General features: G+C 40.0%; 1 protein-coding gene across 1 annotated transcript in view; it reads left to right on the top strand.

Moving 5' to 3' along the window:
* camk1da (calcium/calmodulin-dependent protein kinase 1Da) overlaps positions 1-27,885 on the top strand; it is an 82,175-nt gene that overhangs the window by 29,144 nt on the left and 25,146 nt on the right. The window contains exons 2-3 of the mRNA XM_023299756.3: positions 10,308-10,439; positions 15,169-15,243. Of these exons, the coding sequence (XP_023155524.1) occupies positions 10,308-10,439; positions 15,169-15,243 (207 nt within the window). The remainder of the gene's footprint in view (positions 1-10,307; positions 10,440-15,168; positions 15,244-27,885) is intronic.

Raw genomic sequence — 27,885 nt, 5'->3', positions numbered from 1 at the left:
TCGAGGTCATGTGTTTCCCATGCACCAAAACTCTTCAGCCTGCTGGCTAATGAAAGATGGTTGAGATAATATTTTTCCATAGGACAACCAAATGGCTTGTCCAAAAACCCCACCTACTTGCCAGCTACATCGATTTCTTTCTCTTTCTTTGTGTCCTCTCCTTCCAATCGACTTCACACAGACCCTCCAATTACTTCACTGTTATTCTTCCTCCTGGTCTCTTCCTTTTCTCTCTGAGTTGGGTTTTCCTTGCTTCTTTTTCTCATTTACATCCCATCAGTTGCCTCTGTGTGCGTGTTCAGGGAAATGGCCTATCTTTTCATTGGCGTCACGACAATGGCACACAATTCAAGCAGATTACTTTGTATTCAAAGCACATGGAAATAATGGTGCGTGGGTTTTAATGCGTGTGTATGTGGTCTGTCCGGCTGACATTAGCTTTGCGCTGTATAATTGTACTTGTTCATGCTCTGTCATTATCAGGCCTTTTGCTATGTGAGTGTGTGTGTGAGCATGAGTCCATTGAAAGGCAGCCTACAGCCCTACAGAGCCGACATTATCCCTCTCTGCATGCGTGTGTGTGTGTGTGTGTGTGTGTGTGTGTGTGTGTGTGTGTGTGTGTGTGTGTGTGTGTGTGTGTGTGTGTGTGTGTGTGTGTGTGTGCTGTTATGACAGAGACATATGAATCCAGGAAGCTAACTGCTTCATTTTCAGCTGCCTTTTCTTGTAAGGTTTTTGTCATTCAGCTCCCGTTCTCATCGGTTAAATAAATGTTTATTGAGTCTGTACTTTGACTAGCAGTGCTTCTCATACCCAGTTGCATTTATGCCTCAAATAATGTTCTTACTGTGAAACTCAAACTTGTAAAAATGAGATTCAATTCTACAGATTGAGCAGTGACAAGAGGAGGAAAGAGAATCTTTGGAAAGATAAGGATGTTGGTAGGAAGCTGATAAATGGTTTGTAAAGTGTAGACAGGAGAAATGTTTTCCGAACACTGAACAAAAGGGAGTTAACAAAGGACTGCAGATTAGATTGTGCAGGAAACGGCTTGTGTTTGCTCCTGATTTTTGTAGATGTGCATTAACATTTCTCTGTCAAAGTATTATGCACAATTGGTGACATTACAGAGCATCAATTCTGTTTTTATTTTTAGAGGTCAAAAAACTGTGGCTCCTCTCTCCATGCCTGACAGCTGACTACCTAAACACACCCACTATTCCCATAACTCAAGTTACCGCTCTTTAACTGTTGCACATTAACCTAAACACATTAAGCTCCCACATTGTGTTTACATGTACACCAGTGCCACCAGTTATGAGACTTGCACTGGTCATGATTGGGATAAGATGTTTGCATGGCTGGAGCACAGAGAAATCTTGTTATTCATATTCCCGTATGCATGATAAATACTAGTTTTCCAGTTACTGATTATGGTGTTCTGTTTGTGTAGTTGCCTGTGATGTTTATAAGCTAAACCAGCAATTTAATCTGACATTCCTGCAGCTGTTGGCCTAAACTTTGTCTTTGGCTTATCGTGGGTTTAGCATTGTTAAATGACAATGTGAAGTTGCAGATTCATCCACTTTATTGCCAGCAGTGGGAGATGAGAGTGACAGAAAATTTTAAACATGTCCTCCTCCTCTAGGAGCCATGAAAGAAGATATGCAACAATAACTGGTGGGATAAGATAGTCATTATGGAGTTTAGTGGCTCTGAGAGACATGCACATATGAGCAGAGGATTCTTTACTGGCTGTGTGATAAAGTTTAACCAGACTACAGTACAAGCACCAGGGAGTGACCATGATGTTGTACAAACTGGGTGGTTGTGAGGAATATCACTTGGTTGCTAACCACTTTGCCAAAAAAAATCTTCATATATGTTCTGTGTTTCTATGATAGACAAAGCTAATAGCCACTTCATAAAAGTCCTAAGCCCAGAAGAAGCCATCCAGACAGCGGTTAGACACCCGGAAAGACATAACATCAAACTATCCTGTTTTTTTTCATATTACTCCAGCTAGGATAATCAGATTTCTCAAAACCAGAAGAAGAACTAATCACATTTGTGAAATCGGGATATGATGAATTGGGATACTTACGTCTATGAACACAGTGAATAAACAGACCTCCTCTCTGAGATGGAAGTTGCTGCATCGTTGGTGGAGATGTGGATTAAGGTACTAGTGGAAAGCGCGGTGGAAACACAACCCAGGAAAATTAATTGAATAAAAGAGGAGTTTGAAAGCTGACTAGATGCAAAACAGTAGGTATAAAATAGGCCTAGCAAATAGAACAATAGTACCATTAACCAATGATAGACACTTCATCAATACTAAGAATATTGATCGATAGAGTCATAGTTTCACACCATCATGAAAGCACATAATGAAAGCGTAAAGTTTGGTTGCATTAACAAACCCTAAGCGCGTTCTCTCCCTGGCTCTTTACAGCCTATTATATCTTTGGAGAATTGAGATCAGCTCTGCACGGCTGCCTGGGCCTCTTGTTGCCTGGAACCGGTGGTTATCCTTGCAACACAGGCTTGGAGGTCAAGTAACACTAGCAACTATCAACCTAATTGATGGGCTTTCGCAGACCTTCTTTAATGGCTGATGGACGTAGAGCCCATTGCAGGGTCCTTGTCTGGTGACGGTGGCCACCCACTCAGAACATTAACCTCAGTGTGGTGCAGGAGCTTCACCCTGATCACCCTCTGTGAACCTCAAGGATTTAATTGCTTTCTTTATTTAATGTGTGTCAAGGTGAGATCATTCCTTTGTTTTTATTTATATGTGTGCATGTATGTGAAGTGTAAAGTTAGTGTTATGTACCCTGAGAAATAGAAAAAAATGATTAAATTCAAGGATTTTTCCGACACTTTAAAAACTCTGGTGATCCCTCAATTTTTCATCCAGTGTCAATCGGATCAACCTCAGCTGTACTTTGATTTGTACTTCATGTATTTTGTGCCAATTCATTGATTAGCATCCTGTTCGGGTAAACTTGGATAAAGAACATGCGAAACGCTATACCTGCCCAGTATCGGCATCAGTGAGCGTTGCCACCGTGAGCAGTCTTAAATCACACTTTGTTTGAGTCACACCCATAATCATGTTTCTGCTGCGCTGCGTTGTGATCCGATTTCCCACAGTAGCCTCCTTTATAATGGATTCCTCAGTGTATAATTGTTTTATGGTTGCCGCCACAAAGAGGCTGTTACTCTTTGACCCAGAGGGCTCCACTCCAAAACCTGACGTTTTATACCACTGCTCTATCATATACCTGAAACCTTTGAAACATCACCTGCTATCACAGTGTAAAGCTGCAGCTAGAAATAGTGCCAGGTCACTTTCCTATCAAAGAAAGGAAATCTGTCATGTGGTGTTAGCAGTGTTACCATTGTGCATTTTTGCTTTCAGTAAAACACAGAAGAATGTGATGACTGAACAACTTTATGAGAGCAGTGTATTTTCAGCTTGACATTGAGATCACTGATGGCTGCTGTCAGTCTCCACGTTAAATGTGTCACTGTCACCTTGTCAGCCTATTCTTGTCTCTTCGTCTCTATCTCTATCTTACATGATGTGTGTGTGTGTTTGCGTGCGTGTGTGTGTGTGCGCGGAAGACGGACTGTTTCCCTGTTGGACATGTGCTTGATAGAGAAACACCCACTGCACACGCTGTCGCTGCCAATACATTTCCTGCTCGGTGCGCTGATAGCGGCAGCAGAGCTCGGCTGACACAATTACACAGGTTCATACAGTAGGAAATGCAATCACTGTTGCCGCGGGTAACGGTAAGCGGTGACCGCCAGCCAGTCAATCCCCGATACACACAAGCACAACCCATTGTGTGAACTCAGTCGCCAGATGTTATACAAGTTCCCCTCCTCCGATCAAATGAACCCCACTGGTGCTTTACTGTGTGTGTGTGTGTGTGTGTGTGTGCGTGCGTGCGTGCGTGCGTGCGTGCGTGTGTCCATGGGAAGATGCAGGTTCATTCTGGCTCCATTCACATTTTTAGCTTGCTTCTCTCTCTTCTGACCTTTTTCTTTATTTCACTGCAGTTCCGCTTCATTTTTTTGGCCTCTTCAAACACAGCACTTACCAGTGTTTCATTGTATGAATGCAAATGATGACTTTCTAAAAATTTTTCTCTGCTGATGTAGCAATCAGTATTTGTTGCATTATCGTCAGTCAGAGCCTGTTCACATTTTCTTCTCATCACATCACTGCCGATCACTAGCACATCAATTCTTTTACTATAGTCGCTTCTAGGGGTAGGATTTTTTCAGGGCTGCTACAGACAGTGATTATTAGAAATAAAGAAAACCAATAATCTATACAGGGAACTGCTGAGATTTGCAGTAAAATTCAAATCGTTGCTGTTTGTCAGTGACTCGATGTTATTTAGGTGCAGGTCTCTCTTGAGAATGAGACCCCGTTTCTCAATGAGATTACCTGTAAAAATAAATAAATAAATAAATAAATAAAAATCTTTGTCAAAATTTAGAATAGTAATAACTCTAACACAAAACTCTGTTAAAATACATTTCTTTACTTATATTTTACATCAATTTAATTAAAAGAGAGCAACATTTATCCTAACATATTTCACGAAATCACAGAGTGTTTGCAGACATGGAGAAAGATCTGGTTACATCTGAGCCAAGGTGGTACTTATATCAATTAATATATTTTATCAGAAATTGGTCTAAAAAATAACAATATCAATAATCTGAAAAATGAAAGTCTTAAAGTAATTAATATATTGGATCTCCTAATTGGGAAAAACTGCTAATCGGTCGACCCCTCAGAAAAAGAAGATTTTCTCTCTTAAGAAGATGTCAGACTAGCTGCCCCTCAGCATTGAGCTTTCAAGTTTTAAACTCCACTGGTGGGATGAGAACCATAAACCATCCCATTTAGTGTTTAGATGATGACTTCCATTGGTTTTGTGTTTGGTGGACAGCTAGACTATGAAGGCCACAGCAGGGTAAAAGGTTTACCTGTAATTTTAAAAGTAAATAAAGTTTGTTGTTAAGAAAATAAATTGTGCTAATATTTATACATCCATTATCTACACAGTTCCTAATCTTCATGAGGGTCATGGGGGGTTGGAGTATATCCCAGCTGACTTAGGGTGAAGACAGGGGACACCTGGACAGGTCACCAGTCTATCACAGGACTACACATAGAGACAAACAATCACACTCACATTCACACCTCTGGACAGTTTAGAATCACCAGTTAACCTCCATCTGTGTTTGTGACAATCTTGTTAATAGAATGGCAAGCGCTCTATTTTTGAGCTGGAAAACCTGAAAAGCAAGTATACAGCTTTAAGTGATCGTGTTCATGATGATCTTTAGGTTGTTTTGGCGACCAAATCATGAGCTGGTGCAACCAACTTGCTCAGGAAATGAAACCAGGATTTAGCAAGGAATTTCTTAGACATTGTGAGATTTGGACGCCACGGTAGCTCAACTAGTTGAGCAGAGGACCCAGAAACAGGGACTATAGTCTCCGATACAGCAACCATGAGTTCAAATCCAGCTCATGACCCTTTGCTGCAGGTTCCTCTCCCCACTTTCCTGTCTGTCTCTCACTGCTGTCCTGTCAATAAAGCCATATATATGTATGTATGTATATATAAAGAAATAGATAAGTTTTAAATTCTAAGTGTTCAGCTTTAGTGCATGGCATATAATTCTTCCCTCAGAACTTCGAAAATACCTGCATTCATTATCTTTATATCTTTTCATGTATTGTTATATCAAGCTCTTCAGCTGCTAAATCCTACCGTACTCTATGTACCCCTGCTAGCTGTGTCTAGTGCTGAGCAGGTACTGTACAGTTTGCATGCTTTAATTCCTTCCTATTATGTATATAACTAAACGTTGTTATTTCTGCCAAAAATAATACTGCTGACAAATGACAGATGCTGAAATGCTTCATGGAGCTGAGATGGGTGGTGGTTCTGTGCCTGTTTAACATGACACACAATCATTTGATCCACTGCTATCATAAAATATTGAATATACCAGTTTTATTGTTTTCTCCTCCATTATTTTACATATTCAGTTGAAAAAGATCACAATACACAGCAAAACAATAAACTGCAGGTGTAACTGCTCCTGTGATGACTAATAACAACTGCAGCTGTGAAGAGACACTGTGCCATAATTACAAACGCTACTGTTGCAAGGTTGAGCTGAACTCTTGTCACTAATGGAATGGAAATGTTTGTTTATTGCACCAGTGTAATCATTTTATGTTGACCCTGGAAGAAGAAAATCTTCATATTAACTCCCATAGCGATGATACTGATATCATACTCTTGTTTACGTGTGAAGACACACTGTGTTTGTTCTCATATTATTATGGGATTATTAGGATTATAGCAGGGTGTTAGTGTAGGTAAAAGTTGAGTTTATGCACTCTCAGATGGGAAGACACCCCCTATAGACATAAACACACATATGGCCGAGAGCTTATCAATGTATCTGTGGGGTTTTTTCTCCATGGAGGATTTTCATTCATGTATGTGTCTGTAATGAATGAAGCGCTCCAAGCCTGTGTGTGTATGTGTGTGTGTATGTGTGTGTTTATGTGTGTGTTTATGTGTGCGCCTTTGTGCATGAGATTGAGCGAGGCAACAATACAAACAGCACGGCCCAATTGTTTTGTCTGGCTTTGACGTCACCAAAACCCACAACAGCCATTATCAGTGCACACATGTCTCTGTTGTGTGTGCGCGTGAGCCAAGTGAAGTGATCTGATTGGCTGCCAAACGGTCCACCTCGATCGCCAGGGGCAACCAGCAGTATGGTCCCTTGTCACTGTAAAAGATGTGTGGAGCATGAGATGAGAGAGAGAATGATAGAGGGAGGGACAGGAAGTGGTGAAGGTGAGAAGGAAACGAGATTCTTGCTGAGAGGAGTAAAACAAAAAAAAAAAAACTGCGCAAACAGCAGCGACAAACCGTGTTGGTACGATGCTGCTTTCAAGACAAGGCGGCCTTGTGGCTGATGGACGACTTGTCAAGTGGGCTTCCTTCTAAAGGGCTTGAGGGCTTTCTGCACCGCGACACACACATACTGATGCGATAGAGAGCTCATTCACAACAGCCTCTTGCTCCGTGAATGAGGAGCTTTAAGCACACTTACAGCGCAAATACACTCACCGGGATACACACAAGTGAAACAGCAGATGAATGAAAACCTCAGGTAAAATAGAAAGAAGGTGTAATGAAGGTTTAATGTTGTGGTCATCAGTGTGAAAAGCAACCTGATGTGAGATTCATTTTCCAAGCAGGCAGGTGTGTTACATAGGGAAATGAAATTGAATTGACCTGTGGGTTCTTGAAACCTCTGATTGAGTCTTGACTGATGTTAATGTAAATAATGTTAATGTATATAAATGAGTTGTTTAATCAACAGAACAAGGTTAATAGACTTAGAGCATGATTTGACTTTGCATCCGCATTATCTTTTTACGACTCACAGCAGTGTAATGTAGTTTTGGATTCATTACTGTGTACTTAGATTTAGAGTTCTTAATCTTTGAGACAAGCATATGCTGCTGGCAGGATCAACCAGGTAGCCCAGAGAACGTGCGTGCGGAACATTACTGTTTTAGCCAATCTTTTTTCTTTTAGTAATAATTGAAAAATGTGTTTTTAAAAATTGAAGTTACATAGTGCACAAGGAAACAGATTACCAAGACAAAAGGCTGATTTATGGTTTCTGCATTCGTATGCATTGACTGATGCTTCGACAGCAGCTAGTAGACTCTCGTACGGCTCCAGTCAGACTACTGTATGTATGTGATTTGCTATGCAGGCGGTAGCATTACTCGAACGCAGAAGAAACACACCGGTCTCCGGTGGATGTTTCTGAAAGGCTGTGAATCAGACAGTTTGGTGGCATGCTAATATTTTCCACTTTACATTGAAGCAGATGGGAAGTTCACTAGGGTTGTTTTAGATGTATTCCAATTCATCCTGTGAGCTGTAAAGTCAGTAGCCAGCTGGCAGAACATTCAGTAGCTAAACAGTCAGATATTTTACTGAGGAATTGCTGGAGCAGAGTGTAACTTCAGAGGGCGATAATGTGTCATTTAAGACTGTCCTTCTGACCACAAATGGGCAACAAACATTTAATACAAGTTCAAGTAAAACTGAGGATAATCTGTTATTTAAAAGTGTATTTTTAAAAGATTTTAAACATGGCACCTGGATCAGAAAGGATGTTTGGGGGGGTGACTATGCACAGCAGTAAGCATAATTGGTCCTCATACAGTAAAGGCAATCAGTCTGTTGTGTCCTATTTGACAGAACTCTGTGCATTTTCCTCTTAATTCTGACCATTTAATACAATTTGACCGAGCAAAGACTTCTTCAGAAGGTTTCAAAAATTCCTCTATGCAGTAAAAACCCCTGATTCTGACTCAGCCAGTCGTGTTTCCATGTACAGATGGGCTGAACAGTGAAAAGCTGCTGGCTGAGGATGCTAAGCTACCTGGAGGCCTATACTGGACTAAATGTTCAGATACAAAGCAAGGCGTTAGGCCTTAAGAGCCTTTAGAGGTTTGTGGTCTGAAATGTAATAGTATTGTACATTTAACTGGTTTTATAAAGTCTGGATTTGTGCAGGTTGTCTGCATGATGGACAGGAAGAGAGGACAGAAGGAAAACAAACAGAGGAGAGCAGAGATAAGGATAGAGACGTGTTTATTCTAATAGACGGGTGAAGCTGAAAGCATATCGACACAGGAGTCACAACTCGGTTCAGGCATATTAGCTCACAATAGGCTCATCTTCATTCATCACCCTGCTTGTCTTCATGAAGCACACGCACACACACAAACACACACTTATTCAAGACTGAAAGCAATAGCTGAATTTAAACTTCCAATTATTTTGCCTAATACTGATGTCGTAATTGTGATTGAGGCTCATCAGTTTTTATGATGCGAGAAGCAAAAATTTGCAATGATTTACAGTCGTCACGGTTGTTCTAAGTGAATAAATAATAAAATTGCTAATGTTTTAATGTTACGCTTGGCAGATCCAATCACATTTCCATTGCGGTGTAATTTTCTGCACATTAAGATTGTCAGATACACACTGTACCTGTTGCAAATGGGATTTTAAGGCAAAATAAGTGAAATCACATAGTGTTAAATGTGAACTTTACAGAGACTGACTCTTCCTTTATCTAAAATTGAATAAGGGAGTGTTTCATTGTTTGTGTTTGCATTGCTGCCAATGGTGCAAATGATATAGAGTTAAAGTGTACCTTCAAATCCTGAAATCTTGTTCCTGAGCAGTTACAAATAATTTGTGATTAACTCTTTTTTAAGTGGAACTGATATTGTTCTGTACAATTATTGTTACTTAAATTAGTCACAACATTGATTTGTTGCAATCAGACTGCATGCTGACATTTGGTTGCTTGTAACTAATTTGCAATCAGAATGCAACTAAATACAGTTTTCTGCAGTCGTATGTTGATCAATAATGACAAGTGTGGGTCCGTGATGTTGCCTTTTAAAGTAACTAGATAGGCACTCGAAGCACACATTCCCCTGACGTGCTGTTCTGCAGTTTTAATGAAAGTTATGAAAATACGTACTTGGCAGTTTTTGCATACAGACAGACATAGAATGTCACTGAATACGTGCCTCTGTGAGGAATACATCTCAGTGCATGAGTTGCACTGACAAGATGCAAAGCAGTTGTGTCCTCACATGAATGAGTTGTGTTGAAAGCATTTAAGAGTGACAGTCATTGCAGTAGCTAATCTTTTTTTTAATTGTAGGAGTTTAATCTGTCAACACTAAAGACTCTTAGCCCCCATATATAAACATTAAACAACGTCAATCATAATCTTTTTTTTCTGGAAAGCACTTAAAAAAACAGTGGCCTGACTTGACTTGATAAACTGCAGACTTGATGTATGTGCTGAATGTGTCACACAACAAATATGTTGTGAAATGGAAGCGCAAGCTTCCACAGCATATTTCTGACAAGGATCTCTGATTTCTCTATTCCCTCAAATATATGAGTATTTTCTAATCTGTCTGTCTTTATCATGCTGTTTTTATTTAAGCTTTACGGATTAGTTTCTCTTTTTCAGATTGTTTTGTTTTGTAGGCTTGACAGTGCCGGGTACAAAGTTTGTTTCTCAGCTCTGTACGGCAAAAACTTAATGCAAAAACCATTGGACGCCGGGGTTTCCAAGTTTACATTATCCATCAAGTTGCCAGTCAATCATGTGACTTCATCATGTGTTCACAGAGGGGCGTTTTCAGAGGTGGTCCTGGCCCAGGAGAAGCTGACCGGCCGGATGTTTGCAGTGAAGTGCATCCCCAAGAAGGCTCTGAAGGGAAAGGAGAGCAGCATCGAGAACGAGATCGCCGTGCTGAGGAAGTGAGTGCTGTGGCACAAACACACACGCATAAGCCTGCTAATTCCCGGTTACCGGGGCAACTGTGCATCTCCTCTTCAACGCATGGCACCCCCCCATCAACCCCCACCCCCAGGTCACGATCCACAGCCCACCTACCACACATATGAACACATACATAAAGATACACAGTCGGTCTGTCTGAGCACAGAACAGCTGCACAATAATAACAGGAATCAGGCTGGGAGTACTGTTTGGTGCGCTGTGTTGCTTGTTGGTGTGTGGTTTCATACGTCTTTATTGTACCAGAAATGTTTTCTACTCAGCAAACACAATTTTTACATTTTGTGGTTGCATTTCTGAGTGGAGAAGGCAATAATGCTTGCTAGATGCCTTTTTCTAGTGCAGTTCTGACATTAGTTATGGATTTTAATAACGTGGGTCTTCACTGGACAACGAGCTGCTCATTTTTTTTTTCCATTTGCTGCTCTAAACACTTAAAGACAGTATACACCAGTTTCATTGTGTTTCATCATTTTCACATCCTGGAGGCATCATAAAGACAGAAGAAGTCAAAGTATAGCTGTAGAATGCGCCAATAGGAGGCACAAATGTCATGTGTAATTACAGCTTTTCTGAAGCGGATGAAAAAGGGAAAGCTGCATGTCTGAATGCAGTAACTCATATCAAGCAGTGTTCATGTGTATATGATGTCACCAGTGTGTATTGTTGAAGAAATTTCACTCTTAGTCCTTTGAAGTTTGCTGTAGTTTAGTGTTTATCGGTATTTTCACCAACACAGAGAATGAGTCTGTGAAGGTCTGTGAAGCCGACCCAGAACATTTGCAGAGTTCAGATGTCTATAGGGACGGTCAGAGAGTGGGTCAGAGGGTAGGGAGGGGGCTGCATGTAAATACAAGGGGGAATAGTGGTTCATTTGTGTATTATTGCCAATCAGTGACAGAGGATAATACAGCAAAGACCACAAGTAGTTGTAACAAGTGTTCTGGCAGACCAACAAAGGGTAAGAGATGAGAGGTCTGGCAAACAGTTACAAATAACAAAGGTGCGACAACAAAAGGAAAGAGGTGGTCTGATAGGCAGTAACAAACAACAAAAGATGAAAAAAAATTGTGGGTTACAGTGGGAAATGGAATGAAGGAGTAACACGTGACACTGGAAGGTATCTGTAGCAAAAGGTGTGCGATTTTCTTCATCAGTGTGTTGACATAGAAAGCCATATGGATATGAGAGGAACTGGTGTTTTGACACGTCATATGCTGCCACTAAGTGTTACTCTTTTGAGTGTGGATTAACTCTGGAGGATTGGAGATTTCTGCTTTATTTAGAATATACAAGCCCCCAGAAACAGCACCTTCATTCCCAGAAGAAACAGCCTGTACATGGCATATATGTTTAAGAATCATTTGTTGGTGTGTCAAACTGTTAGTACAATAATGCTGCATGCTGTGTTTGCTGGAAGCAATCAAAACTTTTCCAGCATGTGTGCTGCAGGTGAGCAGATATTATTAGAATGGATAAGCTGCCATGTTAAGATGTATCAGGCTGCTTGTTAACATGCAAGAGGAGTAAAATGCGCAGTAAAGTTTCAAAATAATTAAAAGGATTCTCTTACACACGAGCATGTAACCACACAGTTAGATTGAAATGTCAAACTGCTGGGCTTAGTACGCTGTGACAACACAAATGTATTGTTCTATCAAATACAATAAGTTTTCTAATTTGGCCATACAGTGTAACATTAGGGAAAATGAGAATTGCCTCCAGTAATGAGGGAGAGACGCAGACATTCATTCAGACAAATGAGTGTCATTACTGTAAACGACTGAGAGCATCGCTGAGCGGACTGGCAGTCTCTACCAGTGCGGGACACCAGGTCGGCTTTGGAGGGAAATCTGCCGGATCACTTCATGATACAACACAACACGATGTTGCTGTTATGCCAGAAAAAAAAAAAAAAAAAAAGCAGCTGAAGATTTCAGAGATTTTGCTAGCTGCAGATGGGGGAAAGAATTGTAAATTTGGTTTCAAACACAAACAGTCCTACTTTTATTATATGAGATGAAGGCCAGCAGCATCATCTTGATTGTGAACATTTTATGCTCTTTTACCCTGCTACAACATTTCTAGGGAGTATCCCAGCCTGTATGCAAACAGTTTTGGATTCTGGAACCGCTGAGGCGACATATGTAGTTCACAGCTGCCACTTTGATTCACGCCTTTGACTTGATTCTTTTCCAAAGCAACGGCAGCTGAGGCTCATTTTGCATTTTGAGCTATCTAGCATGCCAAATCACAAAGCTGAAAAAAGCAAAACTAGTGGCATTAACATAAAACTACCAGTGTACTGTCAGTCCCAACTTTAGTGGTGCCACAATGGCCCAGGCTGTTAAGATCCACAACTAGTTTCAGGTGAACGAGCAAAGTGATAACGTTGCCTTCTGCATGTCTGGATTCGCTGGGGGGGGATCTACATTTCAGCCTGGGCCATTTCAGTATACATGGCTGGGTACTGTACAGAGCTGAGGAAACTTTCCTTATCAGACCAGCGGGTGACTCATTTGACACACCAACAACTTGGTCCAGGTATTTGGGGGAAAAAAAATTGTGTTATTCCAGGAGCTACCAACTGCACGCTCACTGCTGCATGCCCCTAACCTGCATGAAATGCCTGACTATGACTATGAAGCTGATCATGACAAATTTGGCATTCTGGAGAAGGATGGTGGAGGTGTGTTTTTCACTTAGTTAAAGGTTTTGTTTTTGATGTGTGTGTGAGTTTGTCAGCGGTTCACCAATTGTCCTTACTTGAAGAATTTGCGGTAGCTACATGCACTGCATACTGGGAACACCCCACAAAACCTGCTGTCTTGGAGATGCTCTGACCCAGTCATCTAGCCATCACAATTTGGTCCTTGCCACAATTGCTCAGATCCCTACACTTGGTCATTTTGGCAGGTTCCATTGAAATTGATACAGTCAGTTTTATTCACTTTACCTGTTTTAAAGTTGTGGCTGATTGTTATTGACATTAAAGGGGAAAAAAGTAGGGGAACATCATCAGCTGCTCCTTTAACCAAGCCTTGTGTTGCCTTTATTTGGCATTTGAGAGAGTAGCAACAGACAGGAAAGCTTAGAGAGAGAAGGTGTATAACAGGCAACACACCCCTGGATGGAATCAAACAAAGGATGTTGCAGTTGTGCATTTTGATCACATATTTAGGTCTATATATTTCAGTATCTGTACATAACACACACATGCAGAACTCACGCCTGTGCTCAGCGCAAGGTCAGTCTTTATTAAATATTTCTTCAAATCAAACGATACGACTGAGCAGCCTTAGCGGAGTACTGCACTCTATGAGTGCTTCTCTTGTTTTTAGTAATGTAAAACCAAGAAAAGCAGCAAATATGAAATGAAAATTTTGCTTTATTAATTCCTAAAAAAGACAAATCCTCATTTAAACAGAAGTCAGAGCAAACGTTATCTGAGCTTAATGTATTGTAAAGGAATAAAAAAGGTACAAATACTTTGCACATATCACATGTTTTAGTATGCATTGTATTCCCACACGTGTTCCTGCTGGGTACAGCACTAACAGAGAACACATGCAGCAGCAATCCATGAATGAGAACAACTAACTGCAGCATGAAACCTGTAATGCATGAGCGGGTTTTTCTGAATGCAGCCCGGCTCTCCTCTGCCATTACACTCAGGCTGTTTTCTGGCAGCCCTTCATTATCCCAGACAGGGCTTAAATACACACACATTATCCCTTTTCAACCTGTACTCATATGTATGTGTGTGTGAGTCATGTCGCAGCTCTGTGGTTCATCGCCTGCCTGCCGTCGCACAGATCACACGCTCCATAATAAGTGTTAGATGCTCACCTGTGCACCTGCTGTGCACAGCTGTGTGTGTGTGTGTGTGTGTGTGTGTGTGTGTGTGTGTGTGTGTGTGTGTGTGTGTGTGTGTGTGTCTGAGTTCGTCCAGCGGGAATTACCTCGGTTTACAATGCAAAAGATGATTAACCCACACACCCACACACAAAGTCAATTGTGTTTCTGCAAGGTATGAGGGATGAGCACACACAAAGGCACACACACACGCACAAAAAAGCATGGAAACTCCCTCCTCACGCTGCTGTAACCATGGAGAAATCAGGAGAGAAGCAACAGACATGAGCAGAAAATGTGATGGGAGAACAGACAGAGGTTTGAATAAATGTTTTGCAATTTTTGACATTGTAAAACGATCAAAATTCAGGGTAATTTACTGTTTATTGTTGTCTTTCTGGAGAGCAAAGCAGCTCTGGAGCTTTCAATCACATCACATGATATTCATCAGTAAACAAGTGCAAAACAAAAATGGTGAAGTTCTCTGTAACAACTAGGTAATATCCATCCGCATGTAAAGATAATGTAATCTGATCAATAGCTCCAAAACAGCCACTAAAGGGCCCTTGAGGTGAGGCTATTCGGATAGTTGAAAATGAAGTTAAAACATATTAATGTCTGGATTATGAGGCTACATTGGGTAAACTACTGTCAGGGTAATACTGTGTATTATGAAATCGTGACAGAAACTTAATGGAGAAGCAACATTTCTGCATTTAAAGAGCGGCGATTAGGATTAAAAGCCATTTTGTTCTCTTAAGGGGCCGTTGTGTGTCTTTACAGAGGGTGCAGCTTTGAAACCAGCTTAACTGATGGTTTCTCTTTGCTTTGCAGGATCAAGCACGAGAACATTGTGGCATTGGAGGACATCTATGAGAGTCCCGACCACCTCTACCTGATTATGCAGCTGTGAGTCAATACTCTTTGTGTATTTGGGACATTTGTGTGTTCATCAGAGTAAGTGATGAGAACAGAGAGCCCTGAATCATCCCTGTGTCTCTCAGAGACCATATAATCAGGTGATCCAGTGATAGTGAGCTGCATGCTTCAACCTTAACTGAAAGGTTATCGCACCAGGTTTACACATTGAAACTCAGTTTTCGTGGCACAAAGCAAGGCTCTCAGTTGCATATTGTCTTCTGTAGCTCTACAAGTATTTATGCTCCTAATTAATGAGTCAGCAGGGGAGAGATGACAAGAAATAAGCCCTATTTATCATACTTTAAGCATATAAGCTAGAGGTATGGTGTATGGAAGAAGCGAACACTAGGAGGCACCTTTGCAGTATTAATTGCCTTAGAGACCACCAGGTCTGGGTTAAACTGCATGGAGCCCAGCTTCACCTGAAGTTAGTTTAGTGCTTTTATTCTACCACACTGATGAGTTGTTGCTGTTTTTTTAGCTGTAGAGAAATTTATTCAAGCAACGCTGCTAGTTGAAGGTACAAAATCATCATTTTTGTGCCTCTATAACATTTCCAAAGTCCTGCTTTATGAAATATTCCTTTGAATGTCATTCTTACTTGAGACTAATACAGGGTTCTCAAAATTACTAACCCTCCAGCCAATTTTATGTTTAAAATTTCTTGTTCAATTTGGCCCACAAATGACTATGTTTTTAATGTTTCATTTTTCATTCTCCAAAAGCTTTGCAACACTGGAGCATTTATCATTTACTGCACAGGTCAACGTGTACACCTGTACTGCAGTGTGACTCCACGTCCGACCATATGAAGTTTTACAGTGTGTTGACGTGTTTTTTTGTCAGCGGTTTATTTAAGTGTGTGTTCAAGTGGTCTGACATAAGAGAGAGCAACCAAACTACTGGCTCCTCTGGAAATTTCACTTTGGGACACCTAGTAAAAAGAGTAACAAATATAGTTGCATTATGGGAATTTTTTTTTTTTATAGTTGTTTTGTTTAACTTGTATTAGTATTTTGGCCTCTGCTGCCACTTTTTCTTTTTTAAAATCGGTGTCTTGTGAATCCCCATTTTTACTTTTATGCAGCTATTTTTTATTTTATGTTCAGGAACAGCAATACCAACTCTGATTGTTTTCAGTTGTATTTTTGGTATTGTTTAATAAATAAAATAGTAATAAAACTGTAAGAAAATAGGAGCTTTTGCCCAGTCAGGGTGCATATTTCTGATTAATAATGGTTAATAATTTACATAGGGATTTGTTAAAATTGAATGACTAATTCATAAAACACCATGTACAGTATGTGCCAAAAATTCATAATACCTCATCCTCTGTTTTTCTCACTTTTAATCTCATTTTTCTGCCCACCCACCCATCAACACAAACGTGCACATGAAAAGCCCACCCGTCCTCCCACGCACACAAACAAAGCACACAGCTACTGTACAAGGTCGCTGTTACATCAGTGCCGTCCTTGCTTTGATGGTCAGCAGTACAGGGAAGCTGGATTGCCTGTGGTTCACCCATGGGTGCCCTACTAACCTCCTCTTCAAGGTTAGAGCTGCTTACATAAGCGTAGAAGTTGGTCTGGAAGTTTGGCACTCGTGCTGGAAACATTGTGGTGCGTTTCAGGTGGAAGTCGTGGCTGCAGATTAAACAACTCAGCAGATTATCTGTTCATCAACTATATACAGTACTGTTCAAAGGCTTGGAGTCACCCAGACAATTTTATGTTTTCCATGAAAACTCACACTTTTATTCATGTGCTAACATAACTGCACAAGGGTTTTCTAATCATCAATGAGCCTTTCAACAGCATTAGCTAACACAATGTAGCATTAGAACACAGGAGTGATGGTTGCTGGAAATGTTCCTCTGTACCCCTATGGAGATATTCCATTAAAAATCAGCTGTTTCCAGCTACAGTAGTCATTTACCACATTAACAATGTCTGCACTGGATTTATCATTCATTTAATGTTATCTTCATTGAAAAATACTCCTTTTCTTTCAAAAATAAGGAGATTTCTAAGTGACCCCAAACTTTTGAACAGTAGTGTATGTTTAAATGCTTCCGCTTCTATACCAAAAAACAGGAAGCTACATGTTTGCTCATCCACTACTATAAAACGAAAACGTTTTTTAACGTGTGATTTAGGGAATGAATTTGTAAGTAAATTTTATTTCTTTGGAATGACATTAAGCAGATACTGCACAAGATCATGCAGCGATAAGCCATAACTGTTTGGTCATTTTGCACTGTGTCAGATCGCAGTGTAGATCATAGCTTTGTGTTTCTCTTTTACTATGTTGTTATTATTACCAGAAGAACTGCAGCGTTGCTTTTGGAAACGAGACAATTCCCAGCAAAGACCCAGAGCTAGACTTACTGACTCATGTTAAAACCTTCATGACCTACTTACAGAGACAAGCACTGCTCCACTATATCGATCAGTGATGTACAACCATCATTTACTGCATGCATTTGAAATAATTGAATTAAGATTAAAAAACGGAAAACAAAAACACTTGTTCTATTACTTACAGGTTGAACTGGTGTCTTACATTTACCTCATGTAGGAGCTCTGACATAATCTATTAAAACACTGGATGATGTTCAACTGTTTAGGCCCTGGACTATTTTTCAAAACTTTCACCTGGCAAAACATCCCCCGAATTTAGTCGACAACAGCTGCAGCATTGCAAGGCCCAGCTGAACAACCTTGGGCTCTGTGGATAAGAGACACTTGAGAGATTTGAAATGCAGTAAGTTTTCTTATCCGTATCACCAGGCCAAAGTGAGATTTGAAAAACTAAAAGTAAATATTGACATTTCTACTTAACAGCCTTATAACAATGAGTCAGGGACACTTGAATTTGACACCCACAACTACACCAAACAGAAATGAAGCAGAACAAATGCTGCATCCATTTTTCTCATAGTAGCACAAGTGGCAACCTTCAAAAATGGCTCTGGTTGCGTTTTTATTACAGATATGGCCATGATCCCAGAACAGGAGCCTCCCAGCTGGAAGAGGTTAAACCTGCAGATAGGAGTGAGATTTAAGCTTCAAGCCTGTCACAGGTTTACATCAAACTAAGTGTGATATATTTATCTATATAACGAAAAGAGGGGCAAATTAATTCACAGCCACTGGCTATAAAGACATACAGCATATCAGAAATGTTACAGTAACAATGATACCATGAAGGAGAACTAGTAAACTATCAGCAATGTTACAAACTACAATCAGGAACTGAAGACACACATTTGTAACCATGATATAATTCTAAATGTTCAAATGTAACTGCAACATGAAGGCAGTGATTTGACTCAGTTTTACAGCATAATCTATGTAGAGTTTTCAAACAAAAGCTACCATTAGCTACTGGTTGTATCATACCAAATGTGGATGTAGCATTGAAACCACTCAGTGTATTTAAAAAAAGCAAATACATAGTTTTGGGGGGTTTTTTGCCCCTTAATTTCACTTTTCATCTGTTAGGAAGAATGTGTTATTTCAGCTTTGTGACGTTTCCATTTCAAATTTTAATCTCTGCTTCCTGCTTAGCTCGCTAGGAAGCTAAAATAATGGTAATAGCTGCTTGAAGAAATCATCTCATCCAAGTCACATGTGGTCAGGTCTTCTCTGGCATTCAAATGGTAAATTGAGAAACAAATTCAGCCTTTCACAGAGCTAAATTCCTTCCCCATGTCTGCTGTTACATCACTTCAAATACCCTGCTGGAAATCCTCCAGTCTGAGGCCTTAACGCAGATTAAGCTGTTTACCTACAATACCCTTCTGATTAAGTTTCCTGTTGTCATGAATAAACCCGTTAAGAGTATTTCTGTTTCATGGCCAGCTGCTGCCACTGGTGTGTTTGTTTACTACTGTTTGTTACAGGAGAAGGAAAGGATGGTCCCTGTTGACTTTCCTGAGGAATAAGTTGCATTACAGGTTCAAACATTTAGAATTATTAATTATGTCTGGGGCATTAAGGTTAATCATCGAAATGTTCTCGTTAGACATACAGAACAGAAAATAGCAACACATTAACCAGGTGAAAGTTGAGAATCAAGACTGGCTTGATTTGTACTTGTACTTGATATCTCAGGCTTTGTAATGCAGGTTTTATACCATCAATAGCACATTAACCAGATGGCTCTAACTGTACCTGCAATTTAATCTTGAAAGCAAAATATTCTGACAGACAGTAACAGGAAAGACCCCACCTTTGCCCCCTCATCCTCCCCCACACCTCCCTCTATCCTTCATCCATCTTATTTCTCTCCTCTCTCACCATCTGCCTTCTGCTTCTTTCGCTTCATTGCTTTCTTTCTTCTCACACCTTATTTCCATCACCTTCACCTTTTTGCCTTCCTCCTACTCACTTTCAGGTTTTTCTTTCTTCCCATCCTTTTTTTTCCAGGTGCCATCTGTTCATGGAACACTGATCTGTTTCCATAGTTACAGGGTCAAAGGTAGCACATGGGTTATAACATTTCAGGATAACCTCAAGATTTACAGCAGGTGGCATTATCAGCATAATGCAATGCCCCAAAACATAAAATGTGAAGTAGCTGCAGCTCTATTCAGTGAGTTGAACTGAGTGAATATGTCAATAATAAATACTTCACAGATGAACCAGAGCTGAAGCTGTTACAGCATTTATGTGAGCTATATGTCATTATGGAGTAGATACATGGATTTTTAAATACACAATGAATGCTATTGAACTTGTTCCTGTTTTCAGTTTTTTAAAAAAAAAGCTCTAATAAAGCCACCGTACATGACCTCCCCAGTGATAATGGGACATTTAGCAGGTCAAGAGTCTGATATTTCCCCAAGGACTTGGTCGAGAACCATCAGACGTAAAAAGCAAGTGAACATTGGACTTAAATTTGCTGGGTGGCCAAAACGTGATCGCTAATGTTGCTCTGCTAACATGTTCACCATATCAAGTTAATAAGATTACATGTCAGTGAAACGTTTCACTTGTTTTACCCTAAAGTCACCAAAAAATAACTGAATTCAGATTTAAACCTGCGCTAATAAGATATTTATATTGACATAAGAACAGATTGGATGAGTATAGTTAATAGTTACTCCACCAAGGAACACGGCAGAGTTATGTGACGATCGGTGTTGTTTTGTCTGTTAGCAACATTACTCAAAAACTGACAAACGGATTTGTATGAAATTTTCAGGGAAGGTCAGAAATGACACAAGGACTAAGTGATTAGATTTTTGCAGTGATGCAGCTTATAGTCTGGATCCACAGATTAGTTAAAGATTTCTGTATCATTGCCAGATAGCGGCACAGCGTCACTGTAACCATGACAACAAGTGAACACTACGTCAGCTGCCTGCTGATGATCACATGATTGTGATCCTACTACTAACCGACTGCTGCGGACCATGAATTTTTTAAAGATTTCATCCATCGGGAATCATACAACGACTGAGCAGCCTTGGTGGAGTATTTCACTCCCTGAGTGCTTTTCTTTTTATTTTAGTGATGACCTCCAGATAATTCTCTTTGGATTATGAAGTCCTCATCAGCTCTGAAGTACTTTTCAGTATGTTTTAGCTTGATGTTAGGAAAAAATACATAACTGCAGCTTTAATCAGGCTGTAACTCATAGAGAGGCCTTAAGCTAATCTGAGAAAATCATCCAGAACCTTTGACTTTCTTGACTCATTCTTATACAACATTTTTTATATTTTGCTTAAGCACTGCTTGTTTTATTCTGCTCTTTTACTTTTTTCACAGCCCTCTTCTACGCACCTGCATGTTTTATGTGCAGAGAACTGAGACCAACAAGCATCACTGTGGAAAAAATGTTAAAATATAAAAGACATGAAAAGCATAAAAGCATCAGAGGGGAGAGTAGTTCAAACACCCTTTTCATCAGGCATCAGTGCTGCAGACTGTTCATCTGCAGGCAATACTTAGCGCTGTCTCTTTATCGCTATGCATGAGATCTGTTTTAGCGTAATACATTTATGTCCACTCTTCTTTATATATGGTGGCCACAAAATCTTGTTTTCCAAGCACTAGCTCTGCAGTGCTTCTGCAAACATGTGGCAGAGAGTGAAGCTTGTGTAACAGCTGTTTTGGTACCAATCAGTAAGCAACCTCATTTGTTATCATTATGTGCATTTACTGAAATGTCACTTCTTTTTTTTCAGCGGACAGAAATCTCATTTAGGTAAAAAGGATTTTTGAATATTTTCTGTGTAATTGCAGTGTGGCAGATCGATGCAGTGCGACAGCGTTTCCTTCGCTCCCCTTCATCACAGCTTGTCTTACATAACCTCGACCGCAGGGAGGCAATCAGTCCGCGCTGCTATGAAAATCGATGCAACCGAGTGCAACGAGGGTTTTATATTGATGCTGTTTGTATTGTGAATTGCATATTGGTAAGAAAATAAAAACACATTAGGCAAAGGGAGAGTTTGGCATTAAACAAATGCAAAATGTATTTAACTAGTGAAATTACTTGTGAGTTCATAGATGCAGTTTTAAACAGGCTTTTGGAATACTACCTTCTTTTCAGTTTCTTGTTGGTTGATAGGAGGCATTTAGGTGTTCGGTAAATAATGCGGGTGTTTATAAGTAGAAGGTAGAGATGCACAATTATGACCAGTAACAGTCATTTTAAATAAGACTTTAAGAAAGGTTCTTCTCCTGAATTCAGTGCATCTCCTAGAGGCAAAATATAAGTTCAGTTTGACCTAAAACACCTCCCTGTACTTATCTGCCAATGGACAGACAGTGCAATTTACCACTGTTCCTTAAACGCCTCATATGCAGCCTACAGTAGATGCTAACTGGGTAGCTGCGCACAGAGAAGCCTCTCGTTTCCGCTCAGTTACTGCAGCTACTCAGACATCTGTGTAACAAAAAATAACTTAGAAAAGAGTGAAATAAGGTGTTCTAATGTCAGATATACTCAAGTTTAAACTAAATGCTGTTATGTACATTGGTTGTTTTCTGTTAGCAGCGTGTTGCATTTTTGAAGTCAACGCTGCAGTTGATCAAGTTCATTGAATTGTGGGAAGTCCTCATGGTGATTGACATTTGAGTAATTGTGAAGCCCATGAATAATTATTGTTGACTTTTTGGTGGAGTGATAGTGTGGTTGTATTTTTTTGCAAAAACTGTCATTCTAGTGAAATTACAATTCAGTTGCACTTGTAAACAAGAAAAGACTCAGAGAGCGCAGTACTCCACCAAAGCTGCTCAGTTGTATGATTTCCAAATGCTGAAATCTTGAAAAAATTCATGGCAGAACTCACAGTAACTTAGAATGTGTTCAGAATATAGATGTACCCACAAACAAAATGACTTTGCGCTGAGCACAGGCGTGTGTTATACATGTGTACATTATGTACGGATACTGAGTCATGTGACCTAAATATGTAGTAGGAATTGATGGGACTCGGAAACATCCCCACAATTTAATCAATTGTTCCTTGTTTCATTTCTGACGGATAAGTCCCTGTAAGTCCACAGTGGTGGATTTGTAGTAGGATCACAATCATGTGATCATCAGTAGGCAGCTGATGTAGTGTTCACTTGTTGTTATAGTTACAGTGACACCATCCCACTATCTTGCAATTATACAGAAATCTTTAACACATCCGTGGACCCAGACTATAAGCCACATCACTGCCAAAATCTAATCAATCGGTCCTTGTGTCATTTCTGACCTTCTCTGAAAGTTTCATCCAAATCTGTTAGTCCATTTTTGAGTAATGTTGCGAACAGACAGACAAACAGACGGACAAACGTACACCAATTGTCACATAACTCCGCCATTTCTTGCTGTAGTAATTAACAGAACAAGTCATTTAAGCATCCTTCATGGGCCATCACACTTCTGTTAGAAGCTTCTGGGAGATTAAAGCTCCTCTGTAGTGTTTTTCTGTGCAAACTGAGCTGAACTGACATTCTTCTCTCCTTTTAGTCTCATTGCGTCTGTCTGAGGCCAGACAATTTACCCCTTTTCATTTTTATTGGTACCTTAACCTGATTACAGATCTAATCAGATTATCTGTGTGGGTCTGCAGAGCCTTTAAAGGATAATTCTGGTTTATCTCAGCCTGGTGTGTTTCCCATTAATGTGGCTGCTGGAGATGTTTTTAAGATTAAGAGCTTTGTCTGAGTCCTGACAGTGGAAACCAGTTTAATTTATGTTAAAGATAACTTTGACCACATCCTGAAATATATGTGTTAGCCTGCAGTTGTTTTTTTTTAAAAACAATTCTCTAAAATAGGAAACAGAAACTGGTTAGACTTATATTGCGAGATTATTTGCCGCATACACAAATTCAAAGCGAGAAATATGCCCAAATAAGACCTAATTATTGTGTCATTGCTTAATAGCTGTCTAGCTGTGTTAATAAGGTTATGTTTACACAGATTAGAAGTTTAATATAATTACAGTAATTATAGTGTTTACGTGAGAGTTTGCACACTGTTGCTGTAATCTGATTGAAGTGATCATGGGAATAAACAAGGTGTAGATCGAATGAAAGGAAACTGGAGGTATCAGTGCTGCAGTGGGGTTTTCCTTCCATGATTGCAGCTCAATAGCTCACATCTCTGACTGCTGTGATTAGTACACACACACACACACACACACACAAACACACACTTGAGAATAAGGCTCGCTGTCAGCTATGATGCACAACCACTGTCTTGAGAGGGCAATAAGATTGTCTCTCTATAAATGAACGAGCTGACAGAGAGGAAATGGATGGAGGAACACGGAAAAGGTTGGAGGCAAGAGTGTTTCAACTTTTACTCTGCAAAAAGGTTTTTGTCCCGCTAGCACGACTCTGATGATCGGCAGAACCTGGCAGCACATCACAGATTTCAGTGTGCGCGTTGTGTTAAAGGTTGGCAAGTGCTAAACTAAACATCCACACTTGGATATTGAGTGTGATCCGAAAACGTACATTACCTGTGAGTGTGTTCGAGGTGGTCACAGGCATTGTCAGTGACATTCAATACTTTCAGCCCTTTTAAACACAATCTCTCTGCATCACGATGCACTGACAGTTTGAGTAGCGTTTTCCTGAGAAGCAGCACATGGCTGACTGCCAAGTGCAGGTAATGACTCTTTTACAGCTAAATTCACCTGTCTGGACATACTGAAGATCCTGTGGTCATGAAACATGATTTTATTTGTCATGATAACAATCTATAAATACCCATCTGCCTTCAAATGCCATTGAAGTGCCATGTATGAACTGAAAATAGAATTTATTTCTGGAATTATTAATCAAATTCCATTTAGTTATTGACCTTCTACATGCAAAAGCAACTGTTGACTAAGAATTTTTTTTGTGTGTGTCTGATGTCACCCTTTAACATTTAACCCAAACAACCACATCATGCCAGGTCAACATGTCTACTTGGATTATAATTAAAAATGCAGAGTTCCAGCTTCATTTGGAGGGAGACACCAGTGAAGGACTGACAAAAATAGACAGTTGTGAAGTTTTGATTCTGTAAACTGTTTTTAGTGTATCACTGTCCAACACACTTGCAAAGCAGAAAGCTTCATTGATCACATATCAGCTGGTTGTCAATGTACGACTAAAGTGAAGTGAAATGTGAGCATATGGGGTTGTGAAATTTTAGTGATCAATATATCCCATACGAAATCTGTAATTTGTCTACCTGTCCAGCGTAGGCAGTGACTTCGTCCTTTGCACCGCTGGGTTGGAACCACCCACAGACTGGGTTTGAGAGCGAAGCCAGTGCTGAAGTGACCTGCATTCTTTCTAATAACCAGCAGGGGGCGACACCTCTGGTTGCAAAAAGAAGTCAAACACTAGCGTCTCCTTTATTGCAGCATTTTGTTCATTTAGGAAATTATGGTCCCATTTAGAACAAAAAAATACAACAAGAAAAGCACTCAGAGAGCGCAATACTCCACCAAGACTGTTCATTCCTCAATTTGTGCATTCAGGAATCACAGCAACATAGAATCTGGTCATTTAATACAGATCGACCCACAAACTAACTGAATAAATAAATAATTGTCTTGCGTGAGCACAGGCATTCGTTGTGCATGCGTACGTTATGTACAGATACCGAATTGCGTGACCGAAATATGTAGTGGGTTGAGTGAATTGATGCAGGTAACTGAAACAGCGTTCACTGTTGTCATGGTTGCAGTGACGCCGTTCCGGCCACTATATCTCGCAATGGAAACAAATCTGTGGATCCAGACTATAAGCCGTATCACTGCCAAAATCTAATGAGGTGGTCCTTGTGTAATTTCTGACCTTCCCTGAAAATTTCATGCAAATCCGTTATTCCGTTTTTGAGTAATGTTGCAGATGGACAGATAGATTCACAGATTCACGGACAAGCGTACGCCACATTCCTTGACAGAATAATAAAGCAGTGTAAAGGCTCCCTTACCTGACCATTGACCCCACATGGGTGTGCGTAGTGCCCTATAATTTTCAGTCAGATCTCTGATCAAAATAGAATTTCTAACATTTATCCCTCATTGTTGATAGGTTGCTGCTTGTGATGTTTCAGGGGCATCAGAAAGAATATCTGATCTGATAGTTGCCCAAACCAGTTATCAGTTTATCCTAAATACACACACAGTCTAGGTTTGCATTTAAATTGTCAGTTGCAAGTTCTTCAGTTCTAAAATCTGACTTCTCTTGATTTTTTTCTTTGAAGTTGAAGTGGAAGTCATGTATAATGACTAAAAGCAGTTATCCAACAGAAGCCTTTCAACAGATTAAAGTTCAGCCAGAATTTGAAACAACTAGTTTCTGATAAATATGTTGAGCTTCTTAAGGTTCTGTCATTACTGTTATTAGTAGGTGTTCTGTTAAAATCCCCGCACTTCAATCTAACAAATCTAACAGCTGAATCAGAACTTCCAGGTGAGTGAGGGCGAAGTCAGTGACTGCTCCAGCTGGGAAATCCTGCTTAAATGGAGCAAAGGCCACATGAGGCAGAAATATGACGCTGAACCTCTAAGCATATGATAAACAACAGCAGGTGGTGAAAATTATTTATTTTGTTATAGATGAAATACCAGCTAAACCGACATTGAACCCAGTAGGAGATGTTGTTGTCAGGTGCTGTGATCTTTGACCTCCTCACTGTTAGATCCTTGAAGATGGTGTTTATTAAGATTTATGAAATGGTAGAAGATGAGTGGCAGCTTGGCAAGCCTGTTCCTGCTGTGTGCTTATGGCGAATATGTGTGACATTGTGTTAATTGGGTGCGTGCTGTATGTGTTGGCCTTTGGTGTGTGTGACCTTGTGTCTTTGTGTTTTCCGTGCTTGTCTTTGATCATGTCTGTGCATTTGCTTTTTATGTTTTTATCTGTGTGTGTGTTTGTGGTCGTGCCCTTGCATCTGTATATCTGTTCTTGTGTGGGAGCTCCTGTCTGATTGCCATGGTCTCCTTACGCAAACGCTTATGCAACCATGCAGCCTGGTGGCTGATCTCCCTTTTGCCATGTGTGTGTGTGTGTGTTGGTGTGTCTGTGTGTGTGTGTGTGTGTTTAGCCCTTTCTTGTCGTTCCCAGACATGACTTCCTCTGAAACTGAACGAGTGGCTGCCCTCTTTGAAGAGAGAGGGAGAGAGGATTAGCAATTAATTCTGATCTCTTTTTTCAGAAACTTCATTAGAGTTTAACTTCCACAGGCTCTAATCTGATCTGTCGCCGTGACGACGCCCCACAGTCACACCGGGCATCTGCGTTGTGCGTGTTTGCCCTTGTGAATACTTATGTGTTGTTGTGGACACTGGTGCACTTTATGGTTGTGTGTAGTTTGTCTTTCATAATTGTTTAAAGCATGAAGTATAAACATAGTGTATACATAAGAAACTACAAGGCTGCTTACTGTTACGACTTGTGTCACTGCTACTGTTATCACTATTTTTATTTAAGTACTATAGTGCTATTATTAAAACTACTCACATGCTGCTTCCATATAGTGGCCATTCTACTGCGGTATTTTTTGCAAACAATCCACATTAACATACAGGTGTTTATGCTGTGATTATACAGTGAGGTGAAGGTAGAGGTTGTCCTCCAGCAGGGGGAGCTGTGTGTCTGCTGTGTGATTAGCGAGGTTTCACCTTTATTAACTGTATGTTGTGTACGCCTGGACAAGTTATTTCATGTGGTCTGGAGTCATAAAACATAAAACTAACTATTGAAAGAATCTGCCAGAGGGGAGAAACTTGCAGATTAACTTCTTTAAGTGTTTTTCTTGGGTCAGACGTGACTTCTTTTATTGGCTGGTATCATTCTTTCTGCACACACAGACCTGCACTGCAGATATTTAGGAATATTTTATTACCTTTAACCTGTTTCAGAACCAGATTTTTATACTGGAGTTTAACCAACTTGTTTTTTGATTTACAATGTGACTGTTACAGTTTTTCTCCGACTTGTGATGCGCTAATATTTTTGGAATTTTATTAATTTCCAAAAACAGCAAACCTATTATAGGATAAGAACAGGAATTGGGTGGAGTTTCCTTGCTGTAAGTTTGGAACTCATCTGTAATCACGTGTTACTGCACTAAAATGCAAAATGATATTCATTTTAAAGCTTACAAATAC

This window comes from Amphiprion ocellaris, chromosome 21, assembly GCF_022539595.1.
Source record: "Amphiprion ocellaris isolate individual 3 ecotype Okinawa chromosome 21, ASM2253959v1, whole genome shotgun sequence".
Lineage (NCBI taxonomy): Eukaryota > Metazoa > Chordata > Actinopteri > Pomacentridae > Amphiprion > Amphiprion ocellaris.
The sequence above is the reverse complement of the archived record's forward strand: the minus strand, read 5'-3'. Positions and strand labels throughout refer to the sequence as shown.